The 22,800-nt window shown below is 43.8% G+C and overlaps 1 protein-coding gene across 1 annotated transcript in view; it reads left to right on the forward strand.

Moving 5' to 3' along the window:
* The window catches only part of TBC1D9 (TBC1 domain family member 9), a 128,814-nt gene that overhangs the window by 47,666 nt on the left and 58,348 nt on the right, over positions 1 to 22,800 (forward strand). Inside the window, exon 2 of the mRNA XM_070769081.1 lies at positions 11,519 to 11,629. Within this exon, the coding sequence (XP_070625182.1) occupies positions 11,519 to 11,629 (111 nt within the window). The remainder of the gene's footprint in view (positions 1 to 11,518; positions 11,630 to 22,800) is intronic.

Genomic DNA, 22,800 nt, shown 5'->3' on the forward strand with positions numbered 1-22,800 from the left:
TCTGAGGAATTGGATCACCCAGGTGCCTCGGGTGCTTCTGAATAAATCCAGTCCATTGTCCTCAGTGGTCTAGATCAGAGTAGACCTGAATCCCTGATTAAAGTCTGAGAACAACAAGCCTGTCTGTGGAGATGACATCAGCCCTGCACTGCCAGGGTCAGGACCGCTCCCTGGATGTGTGGTCCATGCTGGTGCACAGGGACCCACTCTTAGAAGAGCCCAAGGCTTGGTTTACTATTCTACTGTGGCTGTCTAGGAATTCCTAAGAATTTTTGACATAGAGTACCTGCATTTCATTTTGCACAGGGCCCCACAAATTGTGTTATTGGTCTCAACGATCGTGTGAAGTACAGTGTTAAAGAGATAGTTTAACAGTTCCTTCTCAGACACCACCTCCAAAGAGAAGGAAAAATCAATTCCACCTGCACTCCCTTTTCTGCAGGAGAAGAAGGTGCATGTGACTTTAAGAGACTGGCCTGCAGGGTGAAGTGGAACAACTCCTGTAAGACTTGGCCTTCCAGGGTGCTTGGGAGGCTTGAGCAGCTCAGAACTAATTGGCTACTTGACAGAGGCTCTGCGGGCGAAATGCTCTTCCGATTTCGGATTTCTGCCCTGTTTGTTCAATTGTAAACCAGCCTGTGTTTTATCTTTTGTGGCAAATATGAACATATATTTTGAGCCCTAACTTTTCTGGGCACAAAGACCCTGCCTGCGATCCAGAATTAGTTTGAAACACTGCAGAAAGGGTGCCCCGCCTCTCTGAGCCTCATCATTCAATCCCCTCGAGCCTGCTCCCCTCTTGGTAAGAAATGAGTCAAGGGTCTCTTCAGAGATCACCAAATCAGCTAGTTCAGATTCTTCACACTTGTACTTATTTTTTATTATTTTTTAAAATTGAAGTAGAATTGACATACACAATGTTAGTTTCAGGCTGGTTCTCCTCACTTTTAAACCCAGGCCCCTTAAGACAAATGTAGGACACAAACCTCATGCCTTTCCTTATTCATGTACTGGGACTTCCCAGGTGGTCCTAGTGGTAAAGAACCCGCCTGCCAGTGCAGGAGAGGTAAGAGACGTAGGTTCGATCCTTGAGTCGGGAAGATCCCCTGGAGGAAGGACATGAAAACCCACTCTAGTATTCTTGCCTGGAGAATCCCATGGACAGAGGAGGCTGGCCGGCTACAGTCTGTCTGGCTACACAGATTCAGACATGACTGAAGCAACTTAGCACATAGCACATTCTTGCTTTCAAGTGAGAAATGATTTTGTGCAATTTTATTTTAGTTTGCAGTGGCAGAGCGATAATTTTTTTCATTTCCCAAATAAAAAGTTATAGAATTAAATGTACTCTTGATACGTGATTCTAGTAAACAGTTCCTCAGCCTCCCCTTCAGCAATGCAGTGCTATTTAAAGTGCCTGTTTTGCAACCTTTTTGTTTCAGCTGCCTTGAGCTAAAGAATAGAAATTGAGATTAAGCATTTAGAAAGCTAGAGCCATTTGTCTGTTATATTATGAAAAAATCGGAGGTTTTTATTTTCTTTGTCTCTTTTTATATTCTGTAGCTATATTTTAGTATTTCGTGGGCTCTGTACTTTACAAAAGTCTCAGTCTGCAACATACTGGATACCAGAAACAAACTGATTCTTACCAGGAATAAAGTACTGTCCTAACTGACAGAATCAGCAATGTATTTCCTCCATTAGCAGAATTCTCATTAATTGATCTTTCCACAAATGGTCACAAGGTCGTGTGTGTGTGTGTGTGTGTGTGTGTGGATGGGCTCCCTTCCCTCTAGTAACTTGTCCTGCTGCTGTGCTCAGTCGTGTCTGACTGTTTACGACCGTATGGACTGTAGTTTGCCAGGCTCTGTGTCTATGGAATTTTCCAGGAAGAACACTGAAGTGGGTTGCTATTTCTTCTTGTGGTGGATCTTCCCAACCCAGGGATTCAGCCTGCAGTTTCTGTGTCTCCTGCGTTGGCAGGCAGATTCTTTACCTCCTGAGTCACCTGGGAAGCCCCTGACTTGCTGATTTCACTGCAGTTGTGATATACACCTGGCTGGACTTGTGTCCTGAAAGGCAGCAGTGTAGGTGAGATGGGAGAGTCATAAGTGGCCTGTTTCTACCAGTAATCATGGCTTGAACCATGTTGAGAAACCATTTTCTACCTAAATATGCTAGAGGAGTTGGAAAATAAGCAACATTTATGAAAACAGAACACTCCTAGACTGTTCTGAGCTGAAAGTAGAATCCCAGCTTTGGACTGGCCTCTGCCTTTGAGCCAGCGGTACTTATGTCTGAGAAAGGCTGTTAGAGTCTTTGAGGTTATTGACACTGAGAAACACATTGTCTCCATCTCCAGCCACAGCCACATCACCCCGCTAAACCTCCAGGACCCTTACCTCTTTCGTCAGAGACAGCCATCGCCTGGATTTCTCTCTCACACCCACTGTGACTGGCCTGCCATAGTCCAGGTGGGCCATCACACTGGGGGCATTACAAGCTGAGGTGCAGGTATAGGTAGGGAGCCAACTCTCACCTGGCAATTCCAGCCTTTCCCTTCGAGGCTGTCTACACATGCCAGTTCCTTCATCTCTCTTCTGGTCTCCTGGCCTGTATGGTAGTGCAAACAGAGTGTTTACCAGCCTATGTGGCGGATGCAACAGTTGAAATTGACTAAATCCTTGAGTTTTCTTATGTTTTTTTGGCAACAACTGCTAATCTCTGGACTACTTGCCAAAAGTAGGAGAATGGAAAGACAACGCTTTCCCTAAATAGTAATAGCTCTAGTCTCGATCCACCTTCATTCCAGATCATTGTCAATATTCATTAAAAAGTGACAGATTACTTCCAGAGATTAGAGAAGTTAATTTCCCATGATGAATTTCAGTTTCAGATCTGAGTTCGGACTGTATCACCCCCCTCACTCTCTGAGATGGGATTTTCTAGCCTTTTTCTCAAGTCTTGGTCCCCTTTTCTTGTCTGATTCATAGGCAAATTTAATTATTTATAGCCAGTTTACTAGAACTTGTTATATTGGGGCCTGTGGGACAGAGATGAATAAACTCTGGAAATAATTCTTGGTTTCTCCCAGTGTCCATCAGGTTGAAAACTTTGTGGCCCATTTTGTAAATATTCAGCATGATGTGGGGGACATTATTCCAGGCTTTGGGAATTCCAGGACAAATAAGGCCGTGCCTACCTCAAGGAACTGACAGCCCAGAGAGAAGAAACCACTTTTTTCCCTGGTAGGAAGCAGTGTAACAATTGCCTTAGTAATGTGAAGTGCAAAGTGGTCAGCAGATCACAGACAAGGGAGTAGTTCATTGTTAGGAGATTTGGGAGTGTTGAGAGGATGGGGAGAGTGTGGGAAAAGAGTAAAACAAATGCTTTAGGTGACTTGACCTGGCTATTGAGGGAAATAGACATTTTCCAGAAAGAAAAAAAAAGCATTCCAATCAAGTAAAACAACTCGGGCAAAGCCTCGAAGGCTTTAGAAACAAACAAGCAAACGAGATTTATTCAGAGACGTGTAAAAATTATGATGTGGCTGGTGTTGATATATGTATCTATCAGCAACTGCTTCTAGATATTGTTTAAAAACGTGTGTGTGTGTGTGTGTGTGTGTGCAAGTCTCTGAGTTGTGACCAGGCTCCTCCATCCATGAGATTCCCCAGGCAAGAATACTGGAGTAGGTAGCCATTTCCTTCTCCAGGGTATCTTCCCGACCCAGGGATGGAACTAGGGTCTCCTGCATTGCAGGCAGATTCTTTACCATCTGAGCCACCAGGGAAGCCCTGTTATCGGTTAAGAGCTTTCTGCCTATTATCACAGTCCACCTAAGTGCTAAGACATACATGCTAGGTACCAGTAACATAGAGGCAGCAGCAGGAGGACAGATGGGAGCCTGTGACCTGCAGAAACCTTACATGGGAAGGAAAAAGAGGGCCTTGCAAATACTGATCTCAAGGTCTTGCATTTATATAGAACAAATACAGAGATGTAAATCCAAATGTAACAGAAAAGTAAATCCAAGTATATTGCCTCTCTGGCTTTAAAAATATCTGAGTGTATTTGCTGAAGTGAATTGAAATCCAGTGTATATATGAGTGGAAGACTCTAAATAGTAAACTCTGAATTTCTGACCTAGAAATTTCAGCAAATGTCAGCACAGTAAGAAAGGTAAGTAACTCAGAATAGGGAACTGGAATGACCAATAAACAGGGAAGAAACTTATTAATCATCAGAAAATGCAAATTTCAAGAACAGATACTGTTTCTCACCCTTGAGATGGGTGAAAAATTTTTTTAAATTTCATAATACTAAGTGTTGGAGATATTAAGGATACACAGATATTCTCTTCCTTCCGTGGTATAATGTAAATTTCCTGGTGTGAGTGTAAATTGACACAATCACTTTGGAAAGCAGTTTTGTAATAACTAATAAGATTTCAACACACACGTAGCCTATGACCCAACAATTTCATTTTAAAGAAAGTGCTTACATACTTAAGGATCATGTACAGAGAATGACTGCAGTGCCCATCACAGCAAAAGAAAAAATATAGAGATAAACCCAAATGTTCTTTATTAGGAAAATGGGTAAGTTACAGTATATTTAAACAGCAGACTATTATCAGATCAGATCAGATCAGATCAGTCGCTCAGTCGTGTCCGAATCTTTGCGACCCCATGAATCGCAGCACGCCAGATCTCCCTGTCCAGCACCAACTCTCGGAGTTCATTCAGACTCATGTCCATCGAGTCAGTGATGCCATCCAGCCATCTCATCCTCTGTCGTCCCCTTCTCCTCCTGCCCCCAATCCCTCCCAACATCAGAGGCTTTTCCAATGAGTCAACTCTTCGCATGAGGTAGCCAAAGTACTGGAGTTTCAGCTTTAGCATCATTCCTTCCAAAGAAATCCCAGGGCTGACCTCCTTCAGAATGGACTGGTTGGATCTCCTTGCAGTCCAAGGGACTCTCAAGAGTCTTCTCCAACACCACAGTTCAAAAGCATCAATTCTTGGGCACTCAGCCTTTTTCACCGTCCAACTCTCACATCCATACATGACCACAAGAAAAACCATAGCCTTGACTAGACGGACCTTTGTTGGCAAAGTAATGTCTCTGCTTTTGAATATGCTATCTAGGATGGTCATAACTTTTCTTCCAAGGAGTAAGCGTCTTTTAATTTCATGGCTGCAATCACCATCTGCAGTGATTTTGGAGCCCAGAAAAATAAAGTCTGACACTGTTTCCACTGTTTCCCCATCTAGTTCCCATGAAGTGATGGGACCGGATGCCATGATCTTCATTTTCTGAATGTTGAGCTTTAAGCCAACTTTTTCACTCTCCACTTTCACTTGCATCAAGAGGCTTTTGAGTTCCTCTTCACTGTCTGCCATAAGGGTGGTGTCATCTGCATATCTGAGGTTATTGATATTTTTCCCGGCAATCTTGATTCCAGCTTGTGTTTCTTCCAGTCCAGCGTTTCTCATGATGTACTCTGCATATAAGTTAAATAAGCCGGGTGACAATATACAGCCTTGATGAACTCCTTTTCCTATTTGGAACCAGTCTGTTGTTCCATGTTCAGTTCTAACTGTTGCTTCCTGACCTGCATACAGATTTCTCAAGAGGTAGATCAGGTGGTCTGGTATTCCCCCATCTCTTTCAGAATTTTCCACAGTATATTGTGATCCACACAGTCAAAGGCTTTGGCATAGTCAATAAAGCAGAAATAGATGTTTTTCTGGAACTCTCTTGCTTTTTCAATGATCCAGCGGATGTTGGCAATTTGATCTCTGCTTCCTCTGCCTTTTCTAAAACCAGCTTGAACATCAGGAAGTTCACGGTTCACATATTGCTGAAGCCTGGCTTGGAGAATTTTGAGCATTACTTTACTAGCGTGTGAGATGAGTGCAATTGTGTGGTAGTTTGAGCATTCTTTGGCATTGCCTTTCTTTGGGATTGGAATGAAAACTGACCTTTTCCAGTCCTGTGGCCACTGCTGAGTTTCCCAAATTTGCTGGCATATTGAGTGCAGCACTTTCACAGCATCATCTTTCAGACTATTATACAATATTCAAAATGAATAAATCAGATTTATAAGAATAACCTGGGTAATTTTTACAAACATATCATTGGGTAAAAAAAAGATTGCAGAAAAATATCAACTCTGTCATTAATGTAAAATTTTAAATGTACATCAGTGCTAAATTATTGATAGATTCATGTGTGTACGTGGGGGCCAATAAAAGTATAAGGACGTGGATGGGAAGAGTAAAAATACTGGGGGGGTTCGGGTGCCCCCTCGGCGGTTGGAAGGGAAGTACTGGAGGGTGGTGAATGGGGAGGAAAATAGGATTGAAGGGAACACAAAGAGGGGAGCTTTGCTGGGTGTGTGATGTTTTCTTAAAAAAAAACAAACAGGGATTTCCCTAAAGGTCAGGTGTTAGGACTTCATCTTCCAATGCAAGGGCTTTGACTCCTGGTGGGGGAGCTGAGATCCCACATGCCTCCAGGCAAAAACAAACAAACAAACCAGCAAAGCATAAAGCAGGCAATATTGTAAAAAGTTCAATAAACACTTTAAGAAAGGTCGACATCAAAAAAATCTTAAGCAGATAAGACCGGTTGTTAACATCGGAGTGATGGGATATGTATTTTGTAATTTTCAGGGTTTTTCTGTCGTTTTGAAATATTTCATGAAACAATGGTGCTCAGTACATACTGGGTACTCTTTTGAGTGGATACTGTTCGTATTTTTGACTGTGCTGAGTGGGCTGCGGGATCTTAGTTTCCCGACCAGGTATTGAAGCCGGGGCAACCACAGTGAAAGCACTGAGTCCTAGCCACTGGACCACCAGGGAACTCCCTAGCAGGTGCTATTGTAGCTTCCGTATCAGCAGACAGCCCATTCCCCAGACTGCTCCAGCAGGGTGTTTGTAGGGCTCTATCTTTGACAGGCCAGAAGGCTGAGGGAATGAATAGAGGGAGGCCGAGACAGCTGTAGGACCTTGTCCACTTTGATATTAAATTATCCCGGGTCATCAGTAGATGGATTGATTGTTGCCACGGGCACATCTGTGGGTGTTGCACCCTCCCCTGACACATCCCTTCCTCTGAGGGTGAGGGGCTGCCCAGGAGTGGAAATGCCTCTTGTCTGCTTGCATAATGCACACAGCGGGGGGAGGCCTAAAGTTTTGCAGCGTGTTTTCTGAATCTCCTTGAAAACAGCACTTTAATGTTATAAGGTGCCCCCAAGCTAATGTAATAGGTAGATGCAGAGAAGAGTTATTTTGAGGGCCATAATTTGACTTAGTTATCTCAGGCGATCAAAGATTGTTTAACACCAGAAATAGCTGAGTAGAACAGCTGCTAAAACAGTGCTTTGTGTGGGAAATGATGAAAGGTTCAGTATTTTGACAGCCATTTCAGAGGGATGAGTAATAAGACTTCTAAGAAAATCCTGATTACTGCTTTTGCGGGGGAATACTCTAGACTAGATTTCAGATTTCCCATTATCTAGCGTTCTGTGTGGACACAGAGTGCAGAAGGAGTGTTTTCTCTTTTCCAGAGTCTTGACTCCTTGTCTCAGTACAATGTATGCAGCACGGTAAATATTTATGATTTAGTCTTCTAAAAATACATAACTTGTCCTTTGATCAGACATGTGTTTAGGTCTTACAGTGCTCCAAGCAACGTTCGGGGTCTAGGGGCCCAAAGCGATCCATCAGACCTTGTTGTCATGGAGCTCCCAGCCTGGAAAGAGGAGAAGAAATGGAACAAGGCAAAATGTGCACTGATTTTAAATAAATGCAATAGGTATTACAGGAGCAGAACTCAGAGGGAGATCAGGGTTAGAAAGAGGTGGCGTGAGAGAATTAGGAGTTTGTCATTTGGGGTGGTGGGAGGTGGGCATTGATGGACAAGCACACTATCCCAAGTGGAGGGAAAATCCTGGTCTGTGTTACCAAGTGAATGGATATTTTTAAATTTTTTATTTCTTTTTTTTCTTTTTAATAATTTTATTTATTTATTTTTGGCTATGCTAGGTCTTCATTGCTTCATGGACTTTTCTCTAGTTGTGGCAAGCAAGGGCCAGTAGATATGGATGTGCCTGTTAAGTGAAAGTTAGTCAGTAAGTCGTGTCTACTCTTACTCTTGTGATCTCATGGACTGTAGCCTGCCAGGCTCTTCTGTCCATGGGATTCTCCAGGCAAAAATACTGGAGTGGGTTGCCATGCTCTCCTCCAGGGGATCTTCCTGACCCAGGGATCGAACCTGGGTCTGTTGCGTTGCAGGCAGGTTCTTTGCCATCTGAGCCACCAGGGAAAGACGATGTGCCTATTAGTGTTCATCTAAATCTTCATGGAATTGGTGGTGCCAGTTGTGAATGCACACACACGGTTGGTGAGCTGGCATCTAATCAGAAGCCCTCACTCCACTGGCATCCTCTTGAAGGCCACTGAATTTTCTTTCCCTCTGAGTGATACCAGAGGGTTTTTAATTAGAATAGTGGGTGGTATAGATGATTTGTAGTTACGGACATTTGTGGTCAAGACATGTGGATGGGATTGGACCTTTTCAGAGGTCTTCTCTCTTTGGTGTCACAGAGTATAGAAGACTAGTGAGGCATTAAGGATGAGGGAACTGAGGTTTGGAGGGGCTGGGTCTGGGAGGTGGCCCAGCCAGGACTGAAGAGCTCCAGAACCCAGACTTCCTCTGTGGACTGCTCTGCATGCCCTTGGAAGAATGTTTATCTACCGTGACGCTCTCTTAGAGGCTCGTTAAACCACAGAGGCTGGGCTTCCCTACTGGCTCAGACGTAAAGAATCTGCCTATAACTCAGGAGATGCAGGTTTGATCCCTGGGTCAAGAACATCCTGTGGTCAAGAAGGGAATGGCAGCTCACTCCAGTATTCTTGCCTGGAGAATCCCATGGACAGAGGAGCCTGGTGGGCTACAGTCCGTGGAGTCGAAGACTCAGACATGACTGAGTGACTAATACACACACAAACCAGAGAGGCTCATCCTTGACTGTGAAGCCTGTGTGCCTTAGAAACAACGGATGTGTCACTTCCAGTATTTTGATTCTAGAAAAGGAAAAGTATTACCAATGCTTGCCTGTTATGACTGATGGACTTGTATTTCTGGATCACATGTGTTTCTAGTTAACATAGAGAGCAATCCAGTTTAGCTGGCACTCTTTGCTTTTCCTATTAATACACCCTCCCATCTGCAGATAATTGAAGAGTAATTAGAAGTCTGCAGTAAATTCTAGTCACAGTAGAGAACAAAAATGCACACGTGTGGTATTCTATGCAAAATGACTCCTCAGAAAACTCTGCAGACCCTAAAGACTTGATTTTTGATGTATTTCATACAAGCCAGAGCAAACACATGAATTCATTTACCCTTTAGTGAAAGTGTGGGCTTCCCTGTGGCTCAGACGGTAAGGAGTCTGCCTGCAATGCGGGAAACCCAAGTTTGATCCCTGGGTTGGGAAGATTCCCCTGGAGAAGAAAATGGCAACCCACTCCAATATTCTTGCCTGGAAAATCCCATGGACAGAGGAGCCTGGCAGGCTACAGTCCACAGGGTCGCAAAGTGTCGGACACAACTGAGCAACTTCGCTTTTACTTTCTTAGTGAAAGTATGTTGCTCCTGGTGTATGCAGATCAGCTAGTGATCATTGTGGTTCGCAGTGAACCTAGGTGGACTCCTGGCTGTGGACAAAGACCGAAAGGACAGCTGTGGGGCTTCCCCGTGTAAACCTCCCCAAGGTTTCTTGCTTAATACCTGGAGTTCGGGAAGGCAAGGGCTATTACGGCCACTTTACTAATGAGGGGGTGAAAGCCACCAGAAACTCAATGGCCTGTCCATGTGCCCCAGACCAGGAGGGAGCTCTTCTGAACACTAGGTCACTTGACCCCAGGCTGGCAGAGCAGAAGGAAGCGATGTCAATAGCATCATGCATATTACAGTATTATTCAGGAGGGACAGAACCAAGCCTTAAGATGTTACTGGAAGACAACACATCAGGAGATACTGGCGGTGACAGTTTCATAAGAACCCGTGGTTCAGATTCAATAGAACTTCATGAGGGGTCTGCGGGCAGGGGGCAGGCACTGGGCTTGGTGCTTCCTGTATCCTAGTTATTTGCAACTGTGGCAGGACAAGGAAGGCTGGGGCCTTTTACTTTCCCCTCCCTGCCTCAACTAGGATCACTTCCACCTCCAAGTCGTTTTTAATCACCATGTGACGAATAGCAAAGGACTCTGCTATTGAGATGGGGGAAATGCTTGTTTCACAGCCCTGTTCACTCCTAAACGCAGCCCTAATATACTGCCTGGCCCTCGCCCCGACTGGATTACACATGTCTTAGGGACTCTTGGAGAAGGCAATGGCACTCCACTCCAGTACTTTTGCCTGGAAAGTCCCATGGACGGAGGAGCCTGGTAGGCTGCAGTCCATGGGGTCGCTAAGAGTCGGACACGACTGAGCGACTTCACTTTCACTTTTCACTTTCATGCATTGGAGAAGGAAATGGCAACCCACTCCAGTGTTCTTGCCTGGAGAATCCCAGGGACGGGGGAGCCTGGTGGGCTGCCGTCTATGGGGTCGCACAGAGTTGGACACGACTGAAGCGACTTAGCAGCAGCAGCAGTAGCAGCAGGGACTCTTGCCTTATTCAGCTTCAGGCCCACTGGGTCTGCTTTGCATCTGAAAGTGTGAAAGTGTTAGTTGCTCAGTCGTGTTCGACTCTTCGCGACCGCATGGACTGTGGCCCACCAGGCTCCTTTGTTGATGGAATTCTCCAGGCAAGAATACTGGAGTAGGTTGCCATTCCCTTCTCCAGGGGATCTTCCTGACTCAAGGATCAAGCCCGGGTCTCCTGCATTGCAGACAGATTCTTTACTGTCTGAGCCATCAGGGAAGCCCTGCCTTGCATATAGTAGTGATTTAGTTTTTGCTGAGCTGAACTGTACCTTTTCAATACAAAAGAAAGGTGAGAAATATTATTATTATGAAAATAAGACGTGGGGCTGCCTAGCACATGGACTCAGATGTACATGACTGGTTCCTGTGGTTTTGTTAGGTTACTTAAATTAAGGATTTGTTTGTAGGATGAAGAAGGGGAGAAAATATTACACACTGTTTGTAATGACGGTAAAGCAGAGACCCCAGAATATCAGTGCTTCATACCTTACTTTTTAATTTGAAACAGGTATTTATTATCAATAACACCGTGTGCCAGGGACTGAGGTAGGAGCTTTGTTGGTTTTGTTTTGGAAACCAGCACTGTCTTTCAGCATAGGCAGCGTCTCTTGCAGGTGGGTGGAACAAGTATTGTAGAGCCAGCAGCATCACACCCGAGAGGAAAGTTTTGTCCAGATGGGATGTGGTGGGAGAGGGTTTGTTGACAGGTCCACCAGGAGGGGCGTATCCACAGTGCTGCCTCTGGGAATTTGGAGGAGACCCTTCAACTTTTCTCCCCGCTTTGTGTCCTCAGGCCTCTTGGTGGGCACCCTCGATGTCGTGCTGGACTCCAGTGCCCGCGTCGCTCCTTACCGAATCCTGTACCAGACTCCAGATTCTTTGGTCTATTGGACCATCGCCTGTGGTAAGTGCAGTATTTGGAAATACGGGAAGTGTTATGATTGACCACTTTCTTTCAGAAGGGAAGGGACATTTCATTGTGAGATGCAATCTCTGGGTCATTTAAGACAAGTTACTATAGCCGTTTCAGCAGATAAACCCTGAATCTCAGCAGTTGAACACAATAACGGTTTCTTTCTCAACCTGCTGAAGTCTTATGGGGATCCAGTGGCCACCTCCATCTATAGTAACACCCCGTAGAACACAAAACTTCCAAGATCAACTTCCAAGGAAAAAGCAGGAGGCGGAGGCACACCGGTGTTCCACTTGCTTGGCCAAGAAGTGCCACCACCTTGACTCACACCCCGTCGGCTAGATAGAATTAGTCAACATGGCCCCACAGCAAAGCTGGGAAATGACTAGGAACACATGAAGTCCTGGGTGGACTAAGGAATACTTATCCTTCCTACCGAGTAGGGATTATTTACTTCTCCTGATGGTAATACGTAATGATGTACTGGGCTTAAGGACTTCCCTTGTGGCTCAGCTGGTAAAGAATCTGCCTGCAATGCAGGCGGCCTGGGTTCGATCCCTGGGTTGGGAAGATCCCGTGGAGAAGGGAATGGCAACCCACTCCAGTATTCTGGCCTGGAGAATTCCATGGGGTTGCAAAGAGTCGGACACAACTGAGCGACTTTCACTCACTGGGCTTAAAATAGTGGTAAACAGTCATGCTGTCATTAGGTCTCTCACAAGAACTGCTAGTCCAAAGTGGCTGAGGTTTTTTTTCTTTTTTTCTTTTTTTTTTAGTTATTTGTTTTTTCAAATAACCCTAGGAAGAGCAGGGGCACTGAACAGTTTTGTTTTGTTTTTGTTTTTTAATTTTTTGCCATGATTTTTAAAAAAATTAATGGATTTTCTTCTTTAGTTTTAGATTTATAGGAAAACTGAATAGACAGTTTGGAGCACTTCCATATATTCTCCTCCATATATATAAGTTTCTCCTGCAGTTAACATCTTACTATGAAACATTTGTTCCAGTGGGTGAACCAGTGTTGCTACATTATTATTGAATAGAGTCCATACTTTATTTAGATTTCCTTAGTTTTTACCTGATGTCCTTTTTCTGTTCCAGGATCCCAGCCAGGGTACTATTTTCTGTTTAGTTGATATATCTCTTTAGTCTTCTCTTGGCTGTAGAAGTTATTCAGACATGCCTTGTTTTTGATGACTCTGCCATTTTTTAAGGATAATGGTCAGGTGTATTATAGAATTGTCCTTCTGTTGGAATTTATCTGATGTTCTCATGATTTGGCTGGGGTGATAGATTTTTGTGAGGAAGATCACAGAGATAAAGTGCTATTTTCATCACTTTATGTCAAGCAAGGGCACCTCCTATCAAGCTGATTTATGACTGATGATGTCCTTTATCACCTGGCTGGAGTAGTGTTTTTTTTGAGTTTTCCCACTGTCTTCTTCTCCTTCCCAAACTGTCCTCCTTAAAAGTAAGTCACCACGCATACTTACTGAGTAGGGGTTTTAATTTGTTCAATTATTTTTATCACTGTGAATGCATGACTATTTATTCCTTGTGTTATAATCCAGCACAACTATTTTGTTGCTCAATTCGGTCTAGCTTTGACCACTGGGAGCTCTTTCAGTTGACTTTATTCAGGTTTTAAATTGATCTCTGCTTGGTAGGAAGTGCCATGCTGGGATCTGAAGATATAAAGATAATTAGATCCGGCCTCTGCTCTTGAGAATGCAAGGAAATAGTCACAGCCCAGTGTGGGCAAGTACCAAGCAGTGCCACTGGGCGGTGGGGCTGCCGACTAGAGACAGGAACCTTGGCTGGCCTTCTCCAAGGGCAGGGGGAGTTCTGTGGGGATGATTTCAGACTGCCGGTGGGCTCTGGTACCCTAGCAAAACACTCTCAAGGATTCAGCACCTGAAAGTCTAACATTGTAGTTGTGTCCCTTTAAAGTTATTCCGGTTCAGATGCAAACAGGAGAAACAATGAAGTGACTTAGCATTTAAGCATTCCAGTGAATGAAGGAATGGCAGTGTGAGTCCGGGCAGGGAGAAAACCATCCAGGCAGGCGTGAGGGCTGGGGATTAGAGCAAGAGGAAAGGGATAAGGATAAAGGAAGAGAGAAGCTGGACCCTGACAGTGTCATCCCTCGTAAGATAGAGTTGTATTTCACACCACACAAGGGGCAACACCCAGCTACGGTAGAAGGGAAAGTGCCTGGTGGGAGTTGGTTGGGAAAATGTCACTTTTAGTTGGCAAACAGTGTAGAATGGTATTAAAATAGACATTGGAGCCAGCAAGTGAAGAAAGAGAAAGGAAATCAGGCAGAACTGCCAGCACCCTGGACGGAAGGAGGCTTTGATACTCTCATCGTCCAGCGTTTGCATCACTTGTTCCAGACTTTCAAAAACCTGTAGAGCCTGGAGGCTCTCAGAACCCTTAGGATTCCTGGCCTTCCCACGTCAGTGCACGCGTACGGGGCTGTGATGAGCTGGTTCCTATCTGTGACTTTTTTTTTTTCCTCCCCTGTTATCTGACATGACTATTCTTCACTCTGTTTCTGAGGTTTTGCCATTCTATGGAGCAAAGGCTCCAAGGAATGCTCCTATGGGGAGGAGCCCAGGGTTACGAAGACCAGTTATTCCTGAGTTATTTGCCAAGCCAGGGCTAAGGAACACAGGGCAATAAATGCTGATGTCATAATTTATACCTCAGGGAGATGATACCTGTCACACATGATCTCATTATAATACACCTGGAGCGGTTCTAGCTTTTGAATATATTGATTACCCAGAATTTCCATGTAGAAGATGCCACAGAAGTGAGACTCCACAACCTCTGTTAAAGTTCATTCACCCACTAATTGTTCCTTCTTATCGATTTCTCTTTAAAACCCAAACGCCTGGCTCCCTTTCAGGAGATTTTAAGAGCTGAAGTTGCTAGTTTAAAAAGGTTCCTTTCAGTTTGTAATTTAAAAAATATTTTTTTTTCCTGTAAGCTATAAAGTTGATATTTGGTGGGACTGTCTGGCAAGAGCTTTTTAATATGCTCTTTTTTTTTTTTTGGTTGCACCTTGAGGCTTGTGAAATCTTAGTTTTCTAACCTGGGATCAAACCTGGGCGCTCTACAAGCTGGGCCCTCCACAGTGTAGTGTGGAGTCCTAACCACTAATTTGCTCTGATCTTATGAATCGTTGCTGTAAGAGAAGGTTCAACAGAAGATTGTCTAACTCACTGCCCTGTAGAATCCATAGGATTGCAAACCTCTGTTTTTATGCCACGTGCCTTGTGAAACTGATTTGTGTAAAGTGAACTAAGGGCACGTCTACAATCAGTGTCTTCCACTTTCTGTAGGAGAGTAGCTGTCTTAGTGGTAAATTCTACTCGTGTGACGGTCTTAGGTTTGAGCTGCATGGAGCCAGGCAGGACCTAGTTTCAGACCTCATATGACTTACTCCAGTATAACGCTCACTCAGTCATTGACAGTGTGAACAGAAAGAAGAGGGGAGCAAAAAACAGGAGTTATTTGTTGAAACTTTGTTTTCAGATGCTTCTTTTTACTGTGTTCTATCATCTGTATGCAGATTGACTTGAAGAAATTGCTTTATTATGTTTCTTTGGCACTGATTCCTTTCATTGGGAAGGGGAGCCAAAAACTGCCTAAATAATGACTTTTTCTTTTCACTGCCACTTCACAAAGTGAAGCTGCTGTTGCTTTTGGTGGATATTCCATTGTGCCATTGATTCCAGCCTGCTAACTTGCATTTTGTTCTGTGGTTTGTGTAGTCACGTCGTTTTTGCTATTTATTTTTCTTTTTAAATTGTTTACTTTATTATTATTTTTTTTTTTTTACTGCAACGTGCAGCTTGCTGTATTTTAATTCCCTGACCAGGGATTGAACCCAGGGCCCTGGCGATGAAAGCTCAAGTCCTAACCACTGACCACCAGGGAATTCCCTGCCATTTCCAAGAACACAAAGGAAGTAGTACCTTAGGAGTTGGTCCAGAGTACTTTATTGAGCTGGTTATACTCTGACAGTCCTGCCCGTTTCCCACCAGTGAGTGCGTATTTTACACTTGTGTTCTCACTGGGGCACTAAACAGCTTCAGATGTTCCCCCAGCAGCTGGTGTCTTGGCCTTGGTACCCCAGAGGCAGGAGAGAGCTCACTCCTTTGCCCTCCTCAAACTTCAAGGGTCTTAAGCAGAAGGCAACCCATTTGGCTGTCCCCACAAGAAGAACTAAGGGCTTCCCAGATGGTGCAGTTGCAAAGAATCGGGAAACACAAGAGACCTGGGTTTGATCCTGGGGTTAGGAAGATCCCTTGGAAAAGGAAACAGCAACCCAGTCCAGTATTCTTGCCTGGAAAATTCCATGGACAGAGGAGCCTGGTGGGCTACAGTCCACGGGGTCACAAAGAGTCAGACACGACTGAGCATGTATACACACGATCAGAACTGGGAGGTTCAAACAGTAAGAAACGTTATACAGCCTCATAAGAATATTCTGCTGTGCTGTTTAGTTGCTAAGTCGTGTCTGACTCTGCAGCCCCATGGACTATAGCCCACCAGGCTCCTCTGTCCATGGGATTATCCTGGCAAGAATACTGGAGTGGTTGCCATTCCCTTCTCTAAGGGATCTAACCTGAGTCTCCTGTGTCTCCTGTGTTACCACTGCGCCTCCTGGGATGCTCTCCAAGAGAATATGGACATATAGAATTGCAGATAATTCCAAGGCCCTGGGACACAAGAGTTACAATTAGAGAGACAGTTCTTTGTGGGTACATCTGACCTTCCAACAGGACTAATAAAGGAAATGGGGTAGAGGTTGTGTTCTTGATGGCACCTCACAGATAACACAGCCCTGAATGGTGCCTTGATTCCCCTGCCCATTGATTTAGTTTCCCTTTTCTTTACCATCTTAGAATCTCATCTGGGCCCATGTAGGCATTCATTTTCAGAACGGAAAGATAGAGTAGCCATGGCCTTGTCCAGGGCTCTGATCGTGACAGGGAACAGAGGCAAAGTAAAGTGCCCAAGTTCACATGGCTAGTTACAGCCAGTTAGTGCAGAGCCGAGGTCAAGTTCTCAGCCCCCTCCACTCCCAGCCCAGGCCTTTTTAAATGCTACCATGCTGGCTTTTATGATTGAACATTCTTTTAGTCAGCAGCTACTGAGACCTGGAGTTTAATGAAAGGGTGCTAATTGGTTCTGCTTCTCCTTCTTCTCTACACTAGATAGCAAAATGCTGGGTCATTTAGTCGCCTTTCACGTGACATATACGTAATGTGGACGTTGGCCATTATCCGTGTTTCCTTGGTCTGTGTACCTCAGGAACTATTCTTGTATCCTTGGGAATATAGCAGCTTAAATAAAAGAACTTACTTTTTAATGTATAAGCAGTACATGATTATTTCAGGAAATTAGAAAATATAAGCTAAGAAAATAAAATATTGAAAAACAGTACTGCTGCTGCTAAGTCGCTTCAGTCGTGTCCGACTCTGTGCGACCCCATAGACGGCAGCCCACCAGGCTCCCCAGTCCCTGGGATTCTCCAGGCAAGAACACTGGAGTGGGTTGCCATTTCCTTCTCCAGTGCATGCATGCATGCTAAGGTGCTTCAGTCGTGTCTGACTCTTAGCGACCCCATGGACAGCAGCCCACCAGGCTCCTCTGTCCACGGGATTCTCCAGGCAAGAATACTGGAGTGGGTTGCCATTGCCTTCTCCATATACATGTATACATATGTGTATGTATATACATATGTGTGTCTGATATACATATATGGATAGTCTTTCTATGTCAAGAAAATATATGTCTATCATGTCAATTTTAACAAGTAGATAATATTTTATTGTGTATATAATGTAATTTACCTAGCTGATGTGCTGTTTTTTGGAAATCTAGGTTTTTTTCCCCTGATGATAACTGCATTTTGAAAAATCTTAGTATCCTCTAAACCAAATATTTCCACATTCCTTTAATTATCACCTTAGAATAAATTTGTAGAAGTAGATATGCTGAATCAAAGAAGACTTTTAGTGTCATTAGCCTGGTTGCCCTCCAGAAAGATAGCCATTTACATTCTGTCCATCAAGGTAAGGGAGGACCTTGGCATTTAAGTAAAATAGGAAAATAATGACTGCTGCTGCTGCTGCTACGTCGCTTCAGTCGTGTCCGATTCTGTGCATATCGGCCAGACTCCCCCGTCCCTGGGATTCTCCAGGCAAGAACACTGGAGTGGGTTGCCATTTCCTTCTCCAATGCATGAAAGTGAAAAGTGAAAGTGAAGTCGCTCAGTCGTGTCTGACTCTTTGAGACCCCATGGACTGCAGCCCACCGGGCTCCTCCATCCATGGGATTTTCCAGGCAAAAGTACTAGAGTGGGGTGCCATGACCTTTTCCTAAAATAATGACATCAACCACTAATTCTTACTGCCCAGGTTGAATGAGTTACCTGAGCCTCTCTCTTCTCAAGTGATTATAAAGCTATGAGCACACTGTTATGACCTGTAAGAGACTGTAAGCAGAGTTATGTAAGAAGCTTATAATAGTTAGACAAGGATTGCGAGGCTTGCTTTACTTCAATCTGCAGTCTAAACATAATGGTGTCAGGGCCAGAGAGATTTGTGCTGAATGTACGCTAGTCAGGCACCAGTTCAGCAGCTGGTTTTTAGTGCTCTGACATCAGAAATGAGAAGTATCTTCAACATCAGTATATCTCCTACATCACATTTCAAGATGAGATCTTTGTGTTTTCTTGCTTATGATGGTAATAGCAAAAGTAGCTAGTTAGTGCCTTGTATTGATGTATTCTAGACCTGTGCTGAGCACTTGACACGTGTTATTGTCCTTAATCTCCAGCACAAGCTTCTATGGTAGGTGTTGTTACCTCCATGTTACAGATGAGGGATCTGAAGCACAGAAAGGTTGAGTAACTTCTATGGTCACAGAACTTCTGTTTGGTGTGGAGGGGTTGAAACCAGGTGTACTTTTTTGACATCAAAGCCTGTGGTCTGAGCTTTTATGTAATATTGTCTCACTGATAATCAGGCTGTATATTACTCCAGATACTCTAACCTCTAGGGATATTTAACCTCACTTCTAAAATATGTCAGTAGGTGGAACTGTAGCAATGAAGAGCAAGCATTTGGGGGCAGAAAAATCTGAATTTGATTTTATAGGATGTGGAAGCCTCAGCGTCCTCACCTGTGAAAGGAGGGTAATTGGAACCACTTGAAGGAGTGCTGTGAGATTACATGTCTGTGGTGAAATCGTGGCACCTGGCCTTGGTAAATAGGCACAGATAAGTAATAGAAAACACATCATTATCACTGCTTAACTTGTTTAAAATTTTAGCTTTAATTGGATGTGGATTTTTAAGTTTTTATTTAATGTTGGAATATAGTCAATTAACAATGTGGTGATAGTTCAGGTGAACAGCAGAGGGACTCAGCCGTACATATACATGGATTTCTTCTCCCCCAAACTCCCCTCCCATTCAGGTGCCAGGTAACATTGAGCAGAGTTCCCTGCGCTATACACTAGGTTCTTGTTGGTTATCCATTTTCAATATAGCAGTGTATACATATCGGTGGATGTGGATTTTTAAACCATAAATTTCCCTTTTGTTTCCAAAACTGTTCAAATCAGTGCATTACTTTGGGGTTGTATCTCTTGTCCTCTCCAGAGGCAAGTTTGTCCTTTTTCTGGGGGTAGGTAGTACAGTGGTGGCTTTGTAAATCCAACAGATAGCAAGTGACACTCAGGCATATTGGGTATTATCCTTTATTTTGTATTTAAATTACAACATTATCATCTTTGGGGCTAAAGGTTGCCCGTGTCTGAGGCCATAAAATAGATGCTTCCCTTTCACCTTTATTTAAGTAGCTTCAAGCACAATTCTTTTGAGAACTGGATCCGTTTTGGGATCCAAGCAGCCTGTTCTGACATCTGAAAATACTAGATTGGTTGCTTTTTAATCCCTGGGAGGTTTAGTGAGTTTGTTTTGCTTGGTTTTGTTTTCTGCCTTGTCACAAGAGGTTTTTATTTTTGCCTAGACACATATATATACAAGAGGTTTTTATTTTTTGCCTAGACACAGACATATATATCTATACATGTGCATACGTACCCTCTTGATCAGAGGAAATATACCATCTTAGATATATTTGAATTCAGGTTTTTAAGTCAGTGCTGCAGTCCCAGAACCAAATTTTGTTGATATCAGTCATGCACCACAAAAGATACCCACTGAATCGCCATCAGTGAAGTCTTACGCTTTTGTTCTTAATCTGAGGCCAGATACAGTTGAATCCATTTTGTGGATCCATTTTAATACCTCTGTCTTTTTATTTCAAGTGGACTTCCTATACTCTTAGGTACATCTCAAACCAGATGAGAAATAAGACTTAGGCTGATTCAGTATTTTCCATCATCGTAGGCAGTGTTTAAATTTTGCCCAAATATACACACGAGGCCTGTGCATAGTATTCTGAAAACAAAACACAACCCTGCAAATAGTAAAAGATTCTCATTTTTCCAAATTTAATTTCTAAATACTCTTAAGCCCCTCAAGTGTTAATCCAGTTTTTCCCGTAGCAAAAAGCTTTATCTTGGGTTTCCTGAAGGCTTCTCCTACCCGACACAGCTTTCTTTGTTGTTTCAGCTGATTGCACATCGGGTCAGCTTGTTGTTCCTGCTATATCTCTGTCGAAGCAGCATTGCCAGAAGGACTGCCAAGTCCTTCCTTTCTCTTCTGAGTGCCTAACACATTTTGCCCGAACGGTTGGGTAAATAGACCAGCCCTCTCTCAGAGTCATGGCAGAAGAGCTTCCTGTTACCTCACTTTACACAGTAACAGAAGCAAAGTTCCAGGCTCTTAAACATTGTAGCCCTTGGGCTTACTTTCTTGAGAAATGACAGAGCCTGATATAAGGAACATTCAGGATTCCAACATGTTTCTCTTGGAGTCTCCCTCTTTCCTAAAGGGTGATCTGGCAACAGTGTCAGTTGCTCTTAAACTGTTAGCAGGACATTTGCTCTGTGATCTCTGAGCAGTACCCTTCTCTGAGATGGGAAGTGGACACCTGCTTTCAGAGAGAACTTTTACTTGATTGGCATCTTTAGAATGTGCCTTGTCCGCTGGGGGAGGAATCCAGCCCTGCCTTCTAGGTAGGCATCCTTGTATTTCCTGTCTCCAGAGCCTGGAGCCTTAAACACCTGTCCTCGTTTATTTTGTGTGCCTTTAGGAAAGTGATCAGAGAATATGGTGCATTTGCAGAGTAAATATAAATGTAAAAGGTATATTTCCCTTCCTCTCCCTGGCAAGTGTCTATTGGGTATGGATCAGAATCCATAGTTAATTCCTGAAACTACTGTTGGCTGTTAGCATCTGTGTCTTTTTCTTTTCTCATTTATGCTGATAATGGTTTCTTATAATGGTATACACAGTTCTTCCTTATCTATAACCCTGTTTTATGGAACTTTGTAACCTTGGGCCTGGATATAGCCAGAAGAAACCTGAAACCTCCTTGGTAGCACAGAAGCAGGCCCAAAGCATCGTGCAAAGAACTGAAGACCTAAAGATACTGAGATTTGGAATTGAAAGAGACACATGTACCCCAGTGTTCACTGCAGCACTATTTACAATAGCTAGGACATGGAAGCACCCTAGATGTCCATTGGCAAACAAATGGATACAGAAGTCGTGGTACATATACACAATGGAATGTTCAGTTCAGTTCAGTTCAGTTGCTCAGTCGTGTCCGACTCTTCGACCCCATGAATTGCAGCACGCCAGGCCTCCCTGTCCATCACCAACTCCCGGAGTTCACTCAGACTCACATCTCATCCTCTGTTGTCCCCTTCTCCTCTTGTCCCTAATCCCTCCCAGCATCAGAGTCTTTTCCAATGAGTCAACTCTTTGCATGAAGTGGCCAAAGTACTGGAGTTTAGCTTTAGCATCATTCCTTCCAAAGAACACCCAGGGCTGATCTCCTTCAGAATGGACTGGTTGGATCTCCTTGCAGTCCAAGGCACTCTCAAGAGTCTTCTCCAACACCACAGTTCAAAAGCATCAATTCTTTGGTGCTCAGCCTTCTTCACGGTCCAACTCTCACATCCATACATGACTACTGGAAAAACCATAGCCTTGACTAGACGGAACTTTGAATGCATTTGAGTCAGTTCTAATGAGGTGGATGAAACTGGAGCCTATTATACAGAGTGAAGTAAGTCAGAAAGAAACACCAGTACAGTATATTAACACATATATATGAAATTTAGAAAGACGGTCACAACAACCCTATAGGCAAGACAGCAAAAGAGACACAGATGTAAAGAACAGACTTTTGGACTCTGTGGGAGAAGGCAAGGGTGGAATGATTTGAGAGAATAGCATTGAAACATGTATATTATCATATGTAAAACAGATGAGCAGTACAAGTTTGATGCATGAAGCAGGGCACGCAAAGCTGCTGCTCTGAGACAACCCAGAGGGATGGGTTGGGGAGGGGCAGTGGGAGGGGTTTCAGGGTGGGGGGACACATGTACACCGTGGCTGATTCATGCCGATGTACGGCAAAAACCACCACAAAAACCTCCAATTAAAATTAATAAATTAATCTAAAACAAACAAAAAATAAAGATACTGAAATTTGCCATCTCAACACTTCTTCTGTAAAGGGAGCTGTAAGTGGCTGATGATGACTCCAAAAGGCCAGCCTCTTCATATGACAGTGACTAGTATGAGAGAAGCCACAGGAAATGAAGGCACGCAAGCAACAGTGGCGGGTGGAGAGGGGACATTGGTGGTGAGCACAGACAGAAATGTGGGGATTTACATCCCAGGCAATGAGGAGTAGAGAAAAGAGCCAGTGGTGAGAATGGCGTTAGGGGGTGGCAGGTAGAGACTGTGGAAATGACGGAACAGTGGGGCACACTGATGAGCAGGAGGTCGTAAAACAGCAAAGAAGGCAATAGAAGGGGAAACAATGTGGGTAGAAAACCTGAACTTCGATATAGGAGTGCTCAGATGGCTACTTAAAAACGAGGGTCAGTCGTGAAGACCTTCATGTAATACCCATGAAAACTGGAGGCAGAAGTGAACGTTTGTTGAATGAGTGCGCTTATGCATATACCTTTTCCACCGTGGCTCGATTGTGTGT

This window comes from Bos indicus, chromosome 17, assembly GCF_029378745.1.
Source record: "Bos indicus isolate NIAB-ARS_2022 breed Sahiwal x Tharparkar chromosome 17, NIAB-ARS_B.indTharparkar_mat_pri_1.0, whole genome shotgun sequence".
In the NCBI taxonomy this organism is placed as follows: Eukaryota; Metazoa; Chordata; class Mammalia; order Artiodactyla; family Bovidae; genus Bos; species Bos indicus.